General features: G+C 44.6%; 1 protein-coding gene across 2 annotated transcripts in view; it reads left to right on the top strand.

The window, feature by feature from the left end:
* Positions 1 to 11,763: 11,763 nt before the first annotated feature.
* LOC104360957 overlaps positions 11,764 to 14,293 on the top strand; it is a 6,836-nt gene continuing 4,306 nt past the window's right edge. Inside the window, exons 1-2 of one of the 2 annotated variants that reach the window (XM_042794373.1) lie at positions 11,764 to 11,806; positions 12,595 to 13,795. In XM_042794373.1, coding sequence (XP_042650307.1) covers positions 11,804 to 11,806; positions 12,595 to 13,795 — 1,204 coding nt within the window. In that variant the 5' untranslated portion in view covers positions 11,764 to 11,803. Of the gene's footprint in view, positions 11,807 to 12,582; positions 13,796 to 14,293 lie in introns of those variants that run through there. The other variant, XM_042794372.1, reaches the window with a different exon arrangement.

Genomic DNA, 14,293 nt, shown 5'->3' with positions numbered 1-14,293 from the left:
TTATTACCCTCTAATGATAGTGCCAGTTTCCTGATAAACACTTAGGGGGTCTTGATGCCTCAGCAGCAGGTTTTCAAAGAGGTCTCACTCCTGCTGGAACCTTGAGGGCTCTGTGTAACTCGCAGAGATGGGAAGCCCTAGTGCTGGTTTCCCTCAAAAGGACACCAGTAACCTGGTTTTCCCAAGTCCGCTACCGGGCTGCTGTGTTACACTAATTCTTCCAGCAGTGCAGCTGACACTGTAAGAGAGATCAGTGGTAAACGAAACAGCAGCTACCAGGTGAGCAGCACTGAAACAGGCTGATGCGGACGGGGACCCTGAGGCTCATGCATTATTTCTAAAGCTCCTCCATCCCTCACCTGTCAGGCTGAGGTATTGTTCACTGAAATGCTAGCTCATCACCTATGTCCTCTGTCGTCAGGTTGTCTCCCATTGCATCTGACATTTAAATGGATATTACACAGATGCTAGATGACTCCAGACGGGGGAATTTCATAGTCTGAGCACAGTTCATTTAAATGAAAAAAGGGGCCCTAAAAGAGATAGCTACACACATGCAGAGCATCTAGAAATTCATGCGTATGTCTGCATGCTGCTTGCTCTCTTAGTGTAAGCACCTCAGATTTTGCTGCGTGTGAGCCAGCTTCCATTTCTCAGTTCGTTTGTAGCAAAGAGTAATGTTTAGATTGATAATGTTTACGCTTACCTCCACTGGCAAATCAAATGAAGTGGTTTTGTTGGGAACTCTCTTATTTGCATTTCTAAAGCAAGCTTCTAAGAAACAAAGCATTTAAGTAGTTTCTGAAGGATCCAAGGGAATACTTTTAAAAAAAATAACAGCAAGATGATATTTTAGAGTATAGTCCCAATGCTATCTTTTTAGGAAGAAAACACAGACAGCTTCTTTAGCTACATTGCCAAACCCAAGTCAATGATCTACTGCAAATGAATGAATTAGGAATTTTTAGTGAGTACTTTCCATGAATCACTACTGAATATTTTATGGATCTTACTACTTTCTTAGTAAATTTACTGTTGCAACATTTGCAAAGATATATTTACTTTTGCCTCTGTATAAGGTATCAATCTTTTTCTTCTCTACTGTGATGTACAACAAAGGGCTGGTGTCCTTTAAGAATATCCCCATAACATGCCCAGGTATGTACTCGGGTCTAAATAGATATTGCTGTATTTAGAAAGCGGAGCATAATTATAATTAGGCCTTGTGCTGATTAGCTCATACAGTATCATCACAACTCATTTACAGCAGGAGAGAAGAACCTCACGTTGAACATGTATCTGGCAACATACCACTACCTCCTCCTCACTAGGCTTCCGTTCAGAGCAGGATTTATTCTAATCCTGCAGGTTATAATATGCACGCCTGGAGCACAGCAAAATGTACGTTTACTGGATTCTTTACATGACTTTTTTTAAAGCATTTTTTATTAAATTATATCAGTGAGTGTACTGGTAGAAATTTCAGCAACAATTGAAGAGGTGTCCTATAACTTAAAAGTATATATGCACACACAGAGACGTACATAAGTACATATGTGTGTATAGCACAATATTGGCCATGTATATTCCTCTATTGGAGCATGCAACACCCTGACTAGTGCAGTAATTCCCCTGGAGATAAGGGAGAAACAGGTGACCCCAAAATGGCATGAAGTAGCACCAGGACAGGAATGCACACATACCAGCTCTGTTCTGGAATCGGCAAAACTGTGCTCTCTCTCCCCCTTCCTGAATACTTCTTTCTGATGTCATGCATGCAGTTTATAGGCGCTTCAGCAGCACAGCTGAATTAAAGTCCTTGTTTCCACATTGATTCAAGAACAAATATGTCCAAATACATCTGAAAAAGTAAGAGGACTGACACACCAAACCGCTGTGTGCCTGCCATGAGGCCCGCATTGTCATCCAGGCTAATAAAGACATCATTTTCCCAGGGCTTCAGCTCTATTAAACACAAAGCTCCAAATGATTTCCTACTTGGATCAAAGATGTGTTTGTTCCAGTGCCACTTAAGTTTAAAAGGCAATACTGGGAATGAATGAAATCTCCCCAGCGGCAGCTGCTGAGGTTCAATTGGTTTGTCAGTGCCATAATTATGCAGCGGACGTCTTCTGTTTGCTGGCCCATATGTTCCTGAAGGATGTTATGCAATGGAAACAGTGCAGGGAAGCCTTGCTCCCAGAGCTAAGGGGCTTTTGCTTTTGTGGTATGAAGACTTGTCTATGTTTGAGATGGTGAAAATGTTAAGAAATCTCACGTTCTGATTTCAGACTTAAAAACAGAGTTGCTCTTATTTGATCAAACTAGGTGGAAGGGTATGAAAAGAAACAGTGGCCTACATCCAGTATCCTAGAATGGTGTTTTAGTACAGAGAGTGACCGCTTTTAAATATTATTTATATAGTTACAGCTGGCCTCTGAAAGCAAGTGCTCCCCTCAGCTAACGTAAGGAGCTGTCACTGTGATCAGTGGCAGGGTTTGGTGTGACCCTGGGTGCTAAGAATAAACGTGGTTTCCTGGCCAGCCAGCCACCGCTGCACAGCCCATCCACCTCTTCCCCAGAGCACTTCTCCTCTTTGTAGGTTAGGGTCTGGATGCTGATGAGAAACGTCTGCTCATTAAATAGCTATCTCCTCATCTAGTAGATTGTACACCAAATTTTCTGTGTAACAGACATGAGTGTGTGGTAAGAACCTCCAGAGTATTAAATTAAGCATTAAAAGAACATTAAGACATGAACCTGGAAAACGTGAAGTCAGGGAGAATTGAGAGCACTCGAGATCTCAGTTGCCAGAGGAACAAAAGAAACACAATATCCCTTAGAATGTTTAATATTTAATTTGGTAAGATGCTCAGATACTGGGGCAGCGAATGCAGAGGGTGATGACAGAGCGCACCGTGCAAGGGATGCTTTATGTCCATCACAGGCCCTTAATGGGTGTGCCAAAACACAGAGGCACAAAAGGCTCCTTGTTTGCAGAACTGTCAATTTTATGCACACCTACCTGGTCTGCACACACCCCGTGCTTTTTCTAAACACCATTTAATTCACATGTGTTCTTGTTAAAAACACAGCATCAACATTGTACAAAAGAGACTCCTAACAACTGGGCTAGTTAGAAAGGAAAGAACCAGTGGCACATCTTAAATACTGGAGATCTGGCACTGACTAGCTCCCTGCTATTCATGTACTGCAGGCATCTACAGCCAACAGTATGATTTTCAGGAACTGAAACAGTCTTCCTACAGAGCTAAGTTTAATTCTTAGGAGCATCTTCAGCTCAATTTTCTTGCCATAAGGGCTTAAAAAAAGACGTAACTGATACTTCATTTATTGAGAAAAAAATTGATTTCATACTGCAAGTTCACCAGTTACTTCTGCAACAACTAGAAGTCAACTAGCAAGACTCTTCCCTCTTCAGTTTTGTCATGAGGACTTAAGTACTCATGTGATCACCAAAGGAACAAAAAGGATTTTATGTCCACAGAGCAGCACGGCTGTGGTTGTGACCCAGTCCTCTAATAGCCAGGCGGGCATTCCAGAAAGCTTGGCTGTGCACAGGTAGCTATTTTGAGGTACCTGTTTAGGCTTCAGGGAGCCAGCAGCCTAGGTGATTTTCTAAGAAGCATTCACTGAGGCCTCAGTGATCTGAGAGCATCTGCTGGAAAAGCCAGTAAGAGACAGCTGGGTTTGTGGTGCAGGCTTGGAGAAAGTTTCCAGAGCATATTTTCGGAAGTGCCTTTTGTGCACTCAGGGCAACTTCAGCCGAGAACTCCAGATCTGAACCCACCCGTTGGCTCAGGTTTTGCTTGAATCTGTAGAGTGGGCTTAATTGTTTGCTCTTGCTCACACTTTGGAAAGTGTGTTATCACTGCTGTAGGACAAGGGTTGGCAACCTCTTAGAGATGCTATGCCAAAGTGTGTTTTTCTGTTCCAAATTAGCAGCTAGGTGTGCCAATGCAGGGTTTTGCTGCCTCTCCAAGAGGCAGGATGCCATCCATCTGTGGTATTTTTCATCTGTGAGGCTCTCAGCTCCTGCTGAATGCAGCACTCAAAAAGTGGGCAACAGAACCTGGGAGCCACTGCCTCTTACTGGTGCCTCTCCAGATACTGCTGATCCCAGCTACTGACTCCAGCGTGCCATTCAGAACCCTATGAAAATTGAGTGCAGACTCGTCTCTCAGGGCAGAGAACATTTTGCTTATTGCTTCCACCCCATGCAAGGGATCTTCAGGCTCTTTATGATCACTTTTCTCAATAACTAACACCCTTTCTCTCCCTTCTTTCCCAGGCTTCCCTGTCCTCTGCATGCTAGTGAGATTCTTGTCCTTCTGCAGACTGCTATGCTCCACGTGAGGCTTCCCAAAGCATCTTGTGTGACCTCGGAGTAGGTAAGGGAGTTAGTGGCACTTCAAAACATGGACAATAGTAGAAAATTAAATAGGAGCAAAGGCTCCAAAGGTGGGAAGCCTACAAGGCTCTCAAATGTCCTATCAGCATCACCAGATAATCACGAACTAATGAATTTGCCTGTGGCCAAAAACCTGGGATGCTGCTTGCTAAGATGTATTTTGTGAGGGACAAGCACCTTTCCTTTACACAGGCACCGTACCCTGGGTTTCCCTGTGCTCTCCTCCTGCCAGCTGTGGGCATCTGCATCTGCCTGAGACCCCAGTGGAGACTCTAAAAAGCAATCCCACACAGAGGGAACTTTCCTTCCTCTGAAAGTTCCTTGTTTACCAACAAAGTTATTTCTTCTGCCTACAGGAGCCATTTCCTATCACATCCTCAGCAAACGTTTATAAACACTTGAGATGTAAACATGAGAGCTAGCTTTTCACCTGTTGCTAGTGAAACTGACTTCTACACGCACCCCAAGACTGAGTCACCACAGATTTAAAGTGCTTCTGAAAAGGTGAAATCCTCAAGCCTGGGAATGAGTTGATGTGTCAGTTATTAAAATTGGTCTGTATTGTAAAAAAGGAGGTTACTACATCTCACTGTGAACAATTATGTCTAATTACAAGTCACAGGTTCACCACAAATACTATTTAATAACAGATTTCTGCCACACTTCACCCAGAGTGTGTTACGAAGTAACACATTACCTCTAGATCACGGATAGGTAATGCGTGATGCAGAACAGGATGACAGAGTGTTTTGGCTCGGATCGAACAAAGGGGAATGGATGCTAGGCCCCGGCTCACAGTTCTGTGGTTGAAACTTTGGATGATGTGTCCTCCAGCTTACAGCACTGGTTATTTTAGTTTAGTTTAGCAGATGGTAGAAAAAATGGCATGTGCCACAATATGATTTTAGTTAAACTTTAAAAAGCTGCTCAGAAATATATAAAACTGCAATAAACACTTTAACAATAAAATTAAACAAGTAAGATTTGCAACTTCCCCTTAGCAGACTCCCAAACGGGATGTTAGTTTTTGCTATGTGATATAAAAAAACCCCCTCCAGCAACAGAACAGAAATCGAAAGGACCAAAGATACAGTAACTCCCTTATCCCTGCTTCAAGGGCTGCAAGCAGAGAAGTTTCTGTTCTTGGCTAAGGCAACGTTGCCGGTCAGCATTTTTATGCTGTATTTTTAGCAGTAAGATAGCAAGTTTCCTATAAAGTTGGCATGCCGAGAGGTCACAAAGTCTATGCTGAGAGCTCTGCGCTAAGCCCGTGCCGCCGTCTCGGAGCTCGGGGGTTCCGCGGCGGGCAGAGGGCAGCGCTCCGGGGCCCCGACCCCGCGCTGCCACCCGCGGTTACTCGGCGTGGGCCCGGCACGGGTGGGCGCGGCGAGTCCCGGCCCACGGCCGGCGGCCGAGCACCCTCTGCCGGGGAGCGGGCAGCGACAGCCCCGGCGCCGGGTCGCAGGAGGAAGCGGCAGGAAAGAATCCAAGTTTTCCGTCCTTGCCGCCTTGCTGTCGAGCCTGCTGCAGTCACGCTCCGCGGAACTGTGAGCATTAAACGTGGTTGCTGTAGTAGGAGCTGGTGATCTTATCCCATGACTGGCGAAGCTTGGGCTTGATGAGAAATACCACAAATACTGAGAGAAGCAATCAAGAGCAGCAAACGCTCCTACAAGTGCCTTCTTGCCAACAGACATCTTCCATTAATTAAGTGAAAGAAGATAATTTTAATAGAAATGGCTGCTGGGGAACAGAGTAAGTTCCCACAGTCAGTTCTATGCTGATAGGATTATATACTCATCCATAGCACAGGACCCAAAATAAAAGCTCTCAGAAAACAGCCTGCATTAAACAATGTTACAGAAAATAGCCGCCTGGACTCCCCTGGTGGCGACAGCCCTCAGCGAGAAGCTGCTCACGAATGGCAGCGTTCACAGGGTAACTAACAATTATTATCCACATTGTACCATTTTCTGCCCAAGTAACAGATTTGCCCTTCACTAATTTCAGCTTTCCCACATCTTCCTGGGGAAATAAAATACTAGGTCTTATTTATAGAAGTTCATGGTTTTAAATTAATTTTTTCCTTTACTACAGCTGTTTTTAGCGGTTGATTACTGTTTGTTGGACCAGGCAATCCTTTGCCAGCTGGCTGCGGCTTTTATTAGCTCTTTTAAGAAGACTTGATTTAGAGCTCACAGTTACATTACAAGGACAGCAGCTCTGTAATGCAGACCCTCAAGAGAAGAGATAATTAGGACTCATGAAAAAATAGTGTCCAATTCTTTGAACAAAAACGCTCTTGTTTAAGGAATGTGGTGCTGTAGGCTAATATTTAACAGCAGTCTCTCTCCTCTCGCTCAGAGCTGGTGCGTGCAATTAGATCCTGCCCTCCATCAGATATACTGGATATTATTTTCTGGGAGCATCTCTCAAAATGGAGGAATGCCGCCCTGTAGCAAGTACATAATGTATCTGGGGGATTGTATTTCTGCAAGTAGACCAGGAGGTGCTGGTGGAAGGACGCGGTGAAGCAGGAAAAGAGCTGAAGAGGTGCTGAGAAGGCTCTTGTACAGGGGAGGGGGAGGAGAGAAACAAACATTGCAGAGAACAGGAAAAACGATGTGCTGGGAAATGATTAATCCACCCCAAAGGCCCTAGCTAAGAAGTGGTGGGACAAGCTCAATGATTTTTGGCAACCATGAGCTACTTCTGCTCCACTCTCAACTCCCGTCTTGTAACCAGATGTGCTTAAGTACAGCTTCATCCCATTCCTGCCCCGACACCACATCCCCCCGTCAGTGTCCTCCACTCCATTCCTGGCAGCTCTCTGGCAGCACACCCCCTCCTCGATGTGTGTTTTACGGCTGTCCCGTGTCCCTCCACCTCCAGTAAGTGTTTCTCAAGTGAGCCGGAGCACACAATCCATGCTGGGGGAAGGGGGTGGGAGTCAAGTTTAAGAACTGCTGTTCTGTATCCTGTTGTTTTCCTACCGGGATTGTTCCAGTTTCCTGCACTGTCTTATCTGGAGCTGAAAAGCCAAAGCTCTCATATTTACTTGCTTTGTGCGTGCCTTGGCTTTCTAATCTGTGAAATAGATGTTATAAGACTTAAGAGAAACATAGCTAGGACTATTACAGGGTGGAGGGACAGGAACTAAGTGGTTAAAGGGCTTTCAGTGCATATACAATTAGTTTCTTTATTTAGTTATCCTGCTTGCATAAGCCTGTGTATGTCACAGAGAGTTTCAGAGAACCTTCAGCATACCATAATGCTGCACAGAGACCACTGAAATGTAGAGTGTAGGATTCAGATGTTTACATACTCAGGTGGTTCCAGGTACCTGTGTTTGGCAGACCTTACAAGAGGATCATTTTCAGCAAGTGCTGAGTATGTTTCCCTCCGTCCCCAAGGGCTCAAACTAGACACAGAAAAGTCTTAAAAGGGAATAAGCTTTTTAATGCTTTTAGTCAGCCTTGAGTTTTAAGAGCTCCACTAAAATGCTGTAGACTTGTTTGAAAGTACTTGGCCACATTTTCTTGAATACAGAGGCAAAATAAGCATATACTGCACTGATGTCTTGAAAGCTTACTATGTAGATTAGGCACATGAGAAAACAAAATCTTGTAGTTTTTTTTTTTTTTTTAAAAAAAAACTTTTCCTCTAGTGAGCATAAATTCACTTAACTATAGGTTATATTAGTGCACTAAATTCCCCATGGGTTGAAAAAATTAAAAGAAAACATTTACCGTACAGCTTTGGAATGTCCTGTTTTTCTGCACAAAGGTGTGGGTCCTGCATACACAGTGTCCATTATCAGATGGGAGCCTCTCCTGGAAAGATAATTAAAACGCTGCATCACTCACAGTCATGCAGATACTGAACCAGACACAAGGTTTCAAAACAAAACTCGACCCCCAAGCCCCAATCCCAGAATCTGCCCCCATAGGGATCCTGGTTTTGTTGGAAGTGGGTAAAATTGTGGCAATGATCAAGATGGATTTTTATTAATTGAAGAGATGAGAAGTATGTCAGTTCAGCCTTTGTGGGTAAATATATATTTCATTTTTTTCCGCGCAGTTGTAACTCTAAATTCAGACTCATTCCACTTGACAGTTTCTTTGAAGGTGCTCTCAACTGATGTAAATACGAGAGCAAGAGTGGGCTGAAGAAGTATCTTAGTTGATTACCAGAGCCTTTATTTGGAACTAAATATCAAGAGAAAAAAAGGCTTTTTTTCAAAGAGATCAGGAAAAGGAAGACATGTGCTTGGAGATAAGGAAAGATAAAAGCATTCCATTTAAAGATGCCTGTGATAGAAATCAAGATGTTCATCTGCCAAGTCAGTAATTTCATGGCCTTATGACCATGCAGAGCTTCCGTTTCTGTTACCTTTTCCCACAGTAACTGTAAGCACCAAATTATTGGCGTGAAAGCTCCTTTTAGTTTGTCCCATCAGCTCAGCCCTTTAGGGAGGAAATACACAGGTTGAGCCTGAAGATAAAACTCTCTTTGACTTCAGAAGGGAAAAACAGTTCTCCTGTAAGTTTACATTCAGCTTTCTGAGGCACAGCAAGGCCAAGGAATAGGCTGTGAATTCCCTGTTCTTGGAAGGTTTGAAGACAGGTCAGAGAAACACCTCTCAAGAGAGATTTGGGCAGAGCTCATTTTTCCATGAGGAATGAGGACAGCTGAAATGGCCATTTGAGGTGACTTCCAGCCCTGTTTTCTATGATTCATTAGGAGTGAGATCACAGTGACAGTAGATCCTATACAATGCCTAGATTAACAGAGGTGAAGAGCTCAAAATGCATTTGCTGCTTTAAAGCAAGGGGGGTTGGTCTGTTTCTTGTTTAAAGCAATCAGCAGATTTCAGTAAAAAATTATTTGAAAAATCCTAGCTTTGCATGTTTCACAAGCTAGCATACGCAAACAGCCAAGCATTCTAGGCTAAAATTACCCATGCTATCATTAGAAAGCCATAAGAAGGAACATATGGACTGATACTAGTGCTGTGCAGAAGGGCCTTTCAGAGGTGTGCTGCCGTGCAGCAGCTTCACCCCGACGGCAGCGGTTCCGATGCCTACTGCTCATTCCCATCGGGAAGTACAGCCGACACCCTGCGAGAGATCTGACCGGTGCTTTTCTCTTTGAAAGGGACATTTAGTTCCCTGACCTGTCTCCTGAGGTTAGAGAGGGCTCTTCTTGTACACTTCACTTTTGTTTGGTTCCTTTCCTCTCGGGGTTGTGCTTTGCCTTTTCTACAAACACTTGTTAATTGTTCTATGAGTGTTTGTCACTGTAGTCATCGCTCCTTCCTCACTCAGGCAGCAGACAGGCTCCCTCGTGCTGGGCAGTGTGGAAGCACACACCACTTCCGTGTTTGGGGTTTGTTTGGTTTTTGTTTGTTTGTTTTTTTTTTTTTTCCCTTCCTGCTTGGAACAATTAAACTTTTGCCCAAAGATTTTGCGTGCTTCCTCGCTTAGGCTTTGCATCCAGCAAAACACGTTTAGCTGTGCCACCAACGGATCAAAGCGTTTGTTTAAAATGAAGCAGGTGGGTAAGAGCGCGGCCACCTCAGCCCCGCAGCCCCAGACTGCCGCCCCTCCGTTTGTGCCGGTTTGGAATTGGCAGAGCGGGGCGCCTGTCATCACACTCCCAGAGCTCTCCTCCGCAGGGCAGGAGCACAGCCAAGAGGCACTTCCACTATCACTGGGTTTTGGTTGGGTTTGGTTGGTCTCAACCCCGCGCTGGGGACTCCTGCTGCCAGATGATGAGGATGGGGATACGGGAGAGGGAAGGCAGCTGCCCCCACCCACAGCCAGCTGGGCTCCCTCGGATGGGTCCTGCTGGCAGTGGGGGGGGTTTGGGTTAGGGTAGGCGGCCTCGGGGAGCCACAGGTGACCCCATCCTGATGCCAGGCAGGAGAGGGACAGGGTAAGGACCTTGCACTGCAGTTTCCACATCCCCACCTCACATCACAGACACTGGCCAAGCCCTGCAGCAGCCGCCACGCTTCACCTGGCCCGTGGGGCTGGCGGCCGGCCCTGCGCAGCCCGGCCAGCCACCCTCACCCAGCCTTCCTCCAGGCAGGGCTCCTCAGCCTCACCCGGCCCGTGGAGGTCAGGCACTAAAGGCACCGGGTGTAGCCTCTGCCTCGGATGCTGGTGCACGGCGGCAGTTTCAGGCCTGCACACTGACAGGCTTTGCCTCAGTTTAACTAGCATACTTATGAAATAAATCCCTTTACACACACCGCATTCCTGGATTACAGAGCAGCCCTGCATCTGTCAGCAGGGAGGGCCTTCTCCCATCTTCTGCAGCCTGCTGGGAGAATAGGAGCGTGCGGAGCAGGAGATCTGGTGAGGATGGGTGCTCGCACGGGGCTGGGCTGCCCGCACATGCATGTTCACCTCCAGAGCCAGCAAGGGCCTGCGCTCACGGGGAAGCTGCATCACTTTTAGGCCAGAGCTGCTCAAAGAACCAGTTTAGACAAGATTCCTGTGTCCAGTGTTTTCAGCCTGGCATCTTTTACCACCACTACATGCAAAGCTTTTAATTAATAATAGACTAAGATGCCTGGAGCAAAGACTGCCATTATGAACTGTGAATGCATGCGGTATCAGTCACATAGCAACGTAAGGCTTCTTGGCTCTCTTGCAATATGTATGTTGATGGTAAGTTATGTGACCGATTGTTCTCTAAACAATTACACAGAAATGATGATGACTTTCTAGACTACTGCATAGAAATTTTCAAGACAGATAGGAGAATTCCAGATTTACTCTCTAGTAAATATGAATTACATATGCAAATAATTCTTTAGTTGGGAAACTTCTTTTTACTATTCAAAGTCAGATAATGTCAGATTCTGAACTAAGTTCACGACTTCTGGTACTTCTGTTTCTGCAGTTCACTCTGGAACAGCAAAGATTGTTAACCACAGCTTGTGTTCAGAGTGCCAGTGCTGAAAGGCACATCTCAGAGTCTGGTTTTTAAAATTCTATCTTCAGTATTTATATTTTGTTTCAACTTTGATCGGTACGCTGTAGAGGCTAATCCTGCAAATATTTACCCAAGTCAAGCTTTCTATGTATAGTTAATTCTAGCTCAATGGGAGCTCACCTTAATGAGGGCACATGTTCTGCAGTAGCATTTATTTTAGACTGAGCATTGAAAAATTTAGTTGCATTTGCTAGTCAGGTTTGTTTTGTTTTTTTTTTTTTTTTAGATATATATATACACATACATACAGACACACACATATGTATGGTGATTATTTTAGGTTCTGAGAGAGAAAGAAAGAATATTCAAACAATTACTTACTGATTTCCACCTGAGAGAAGGCTCAGTGAGACAGAAAACAGCAGCATGGTAAGTATTCTTTCATAGCATAAATGATACTATAGACAAATGTTTCCAACAGAATCAATTATAGCATTAAAAATTGTAGATTTTTTTAAAAACAAGTTTTAGATATGTGGATGCAAGGTCTGCTTTTTCGTTTCTAAAAAGCATCCCACAAACAACTTCATATATACAACTTCCCTTTGAGGCAGGTAGTGCTGCCATTTTGACAGATGAGAGAAACATGAGCCCTGTGGGCCATGGGGAGATGGGGGACCAAGAAGCTGATTCCTGACACTTTCCCTTGTTATTTTCCATAAGCGAGTACAGAATTGTCCATGAGGCTTGCTCAGATCACAGGACTCAGATTTGCAAACAGCACGACACTTCAGCAAGTTACCCTTCAGTTAGCTGAGCTGTGGCTGCTGCTTGGGGGGTCAGTGAGTGTTAATCTCAGTTACACTGTGGATTTAGAACACGCACGTGAACAGCTGCTGTGGCTCAGCTGAGGTATGATAAATTCTTAAGCTGAGCTACTTGATCAGGACTCAGAGCCTGTAGGTATGCATAATTTGTATCTATAATAAATTCATCATTCCAGGACCATGCCCACAAACTACCCTCCAGATCTTCAAAGAGGACAAATTTATTTATTTGTTTTAAAGAATGAACAAATTGTAGATGAGTGATTCCTCTAATAATTCTTTATGAAAAGCAATTATTGCTCTGTTGAGATGGGGCTAGAAACAGTCCCCAGGACTGCTATTTTATGCACATCCTCTTTCACTTAAGTTATCTCCCACATGTTTTTACAGAATCAGAGTGTCAGTGACAGAAGGTGCAGTGATGCCAGTTCACTTTATATGGATCTCTCCAGACTTGTGACCTGGGCACACAGTCATGGGACCATATGTAATCAAATCCCAGCCTTGGAAATTGTGGAGAACATAGGTCATCCTAGCAGGGACAATTCTGTTCTGTGGATGTGTGCAGCTGGACATGCGTATCGCTGGCAGTGTGAAAGAGTACACATCAGAAGCAGAGAAGAGAATGAGGCTGTAGAAACGAGAAAGAGGAGAGTATCTTCTGAGGCTTCATCAAGGGAAGCTAATTTAGCTGAAAAGAGGTTCAGGATGACCCCATCTTTTGAGAGGGCTAAATCAGACACTGTTAGCACAGGGTCACATAGCAGATCTCCGTGGGTCACTCAGCAGAAAGATGACACAGCCTGCATAATACATAATGAACCACCACCCAGACAAAATCGAAAAAGTAGCAAATCCATGAAATCACACTTCGCAGCAGAGCAGCATTTGTCATTATCTGGTGGTGAAGTCAGAACTGACAGACATAAGGTGAAGCTAGACAGCATCGAAGATCTACAAATCATCTCTGATGAAGAACATTGTGTATCAGATGAAGACAACCAAGGAAACAGAATCAACCAGAATATTCTGTCAGAATCACAAAATAAAGGTGTAACTGCTGAGGTAGACTTGCAAATGCATCGCAGTCAGAACACAGCATTTAATAAGCCGACAGCTACCCAAACATCTGGCTTTGACCCCCCAGGAAAGCCACCCCTGACTCTTGCCTGCATTCTAAAATCCCCCGTCAGCCATCAGGAGAGCCTGGACAGAAGCTTCTTGAGGTTAGGTCCTCTTAATCCTGCAGGGTTCATGACTGAAACCTCTAGAGCAAGAAATTCCTCTGGGTCAGCAACACCAAAAGAACATTTAAAATCTGTTCCTGTCTCCAACATTGAAGCAAAGGCCCAACTTGTGTCACCTGCCTCCGTGACATTATTTGAGTTTGAAGCCACTTTAGATGTCCAGCAGCAACTCCAGCTGAGCCCTCCCGAGTGTGGCACACCAGGAATAGACTTAAGTGGGAGCTTTACTGAAAACCCTGTTGAGGAGAGTGAACCGTCAGGATCTGGGCATGCACCTCATCTTTCAGCCTCATTGAGTCCAGAGGGCAACAACGCAGACCATCCAGCTGCATCTCCAAACAAAAGTAAGAGCCTAGAGTTTTATTCCTGGAGGGGTTTGTGGGTGTGTGGGTGCATTCTATTAATCACTTTCCCAAAATATTAAAGGAGAGTGAGTTCATATAGCTGCCAAAATCTGTATTATTGTAGTATCCAAGTAAATGCCTCTGATTTGGGGCACTCCTTTTTCTGCTAAAAGAGACTAAAAAGGTTCCTGCCTTAAGCAATCAGCACTTCAGCAGGTCATGCCGTTCACTGAGGTACCCAAACATGTCCTTGGCTGTGGCCCAACCTTAACTACCCAGTTTGAATACTTTGGTCTTTCATTTTACTTACTATGTTGGCTGTACTTAAGAGAGTCCCTATGAGAAACTGGAGCCAGGGAAGGGAACTCAGGTCTCAAGAAAACAAGGGAAAATAACTTTTAAAGCAGTGAAACAGAGGAATTGTGGCTGAAACTCTGGCTGCACTGAAGTCCCAGAGATTGCAATGGGAGCAAAGTTTCAATCCTGCGTATTAAATTA

This window comes from Tyto alba, unplaced genomic scaffold (genome assembly GCF_018691265.1).
Source record: "Tyto alba isolate M040663 unplaced genomic scaffold, T.alba_DEE_v4.0 Super-Scaffold_20000042, whole genome shotgun sequence".
NCBI lineage: Eukaryota > Metazoa > Chordata > Aves > Strigiformes > Tytonidae > Tyto > Tyto alba.
The sequence above is the reverse complement of the archived record's forward strand: the minus strand, read 5'-3'. Positions and strand labels throughout refer to the sequence as shown.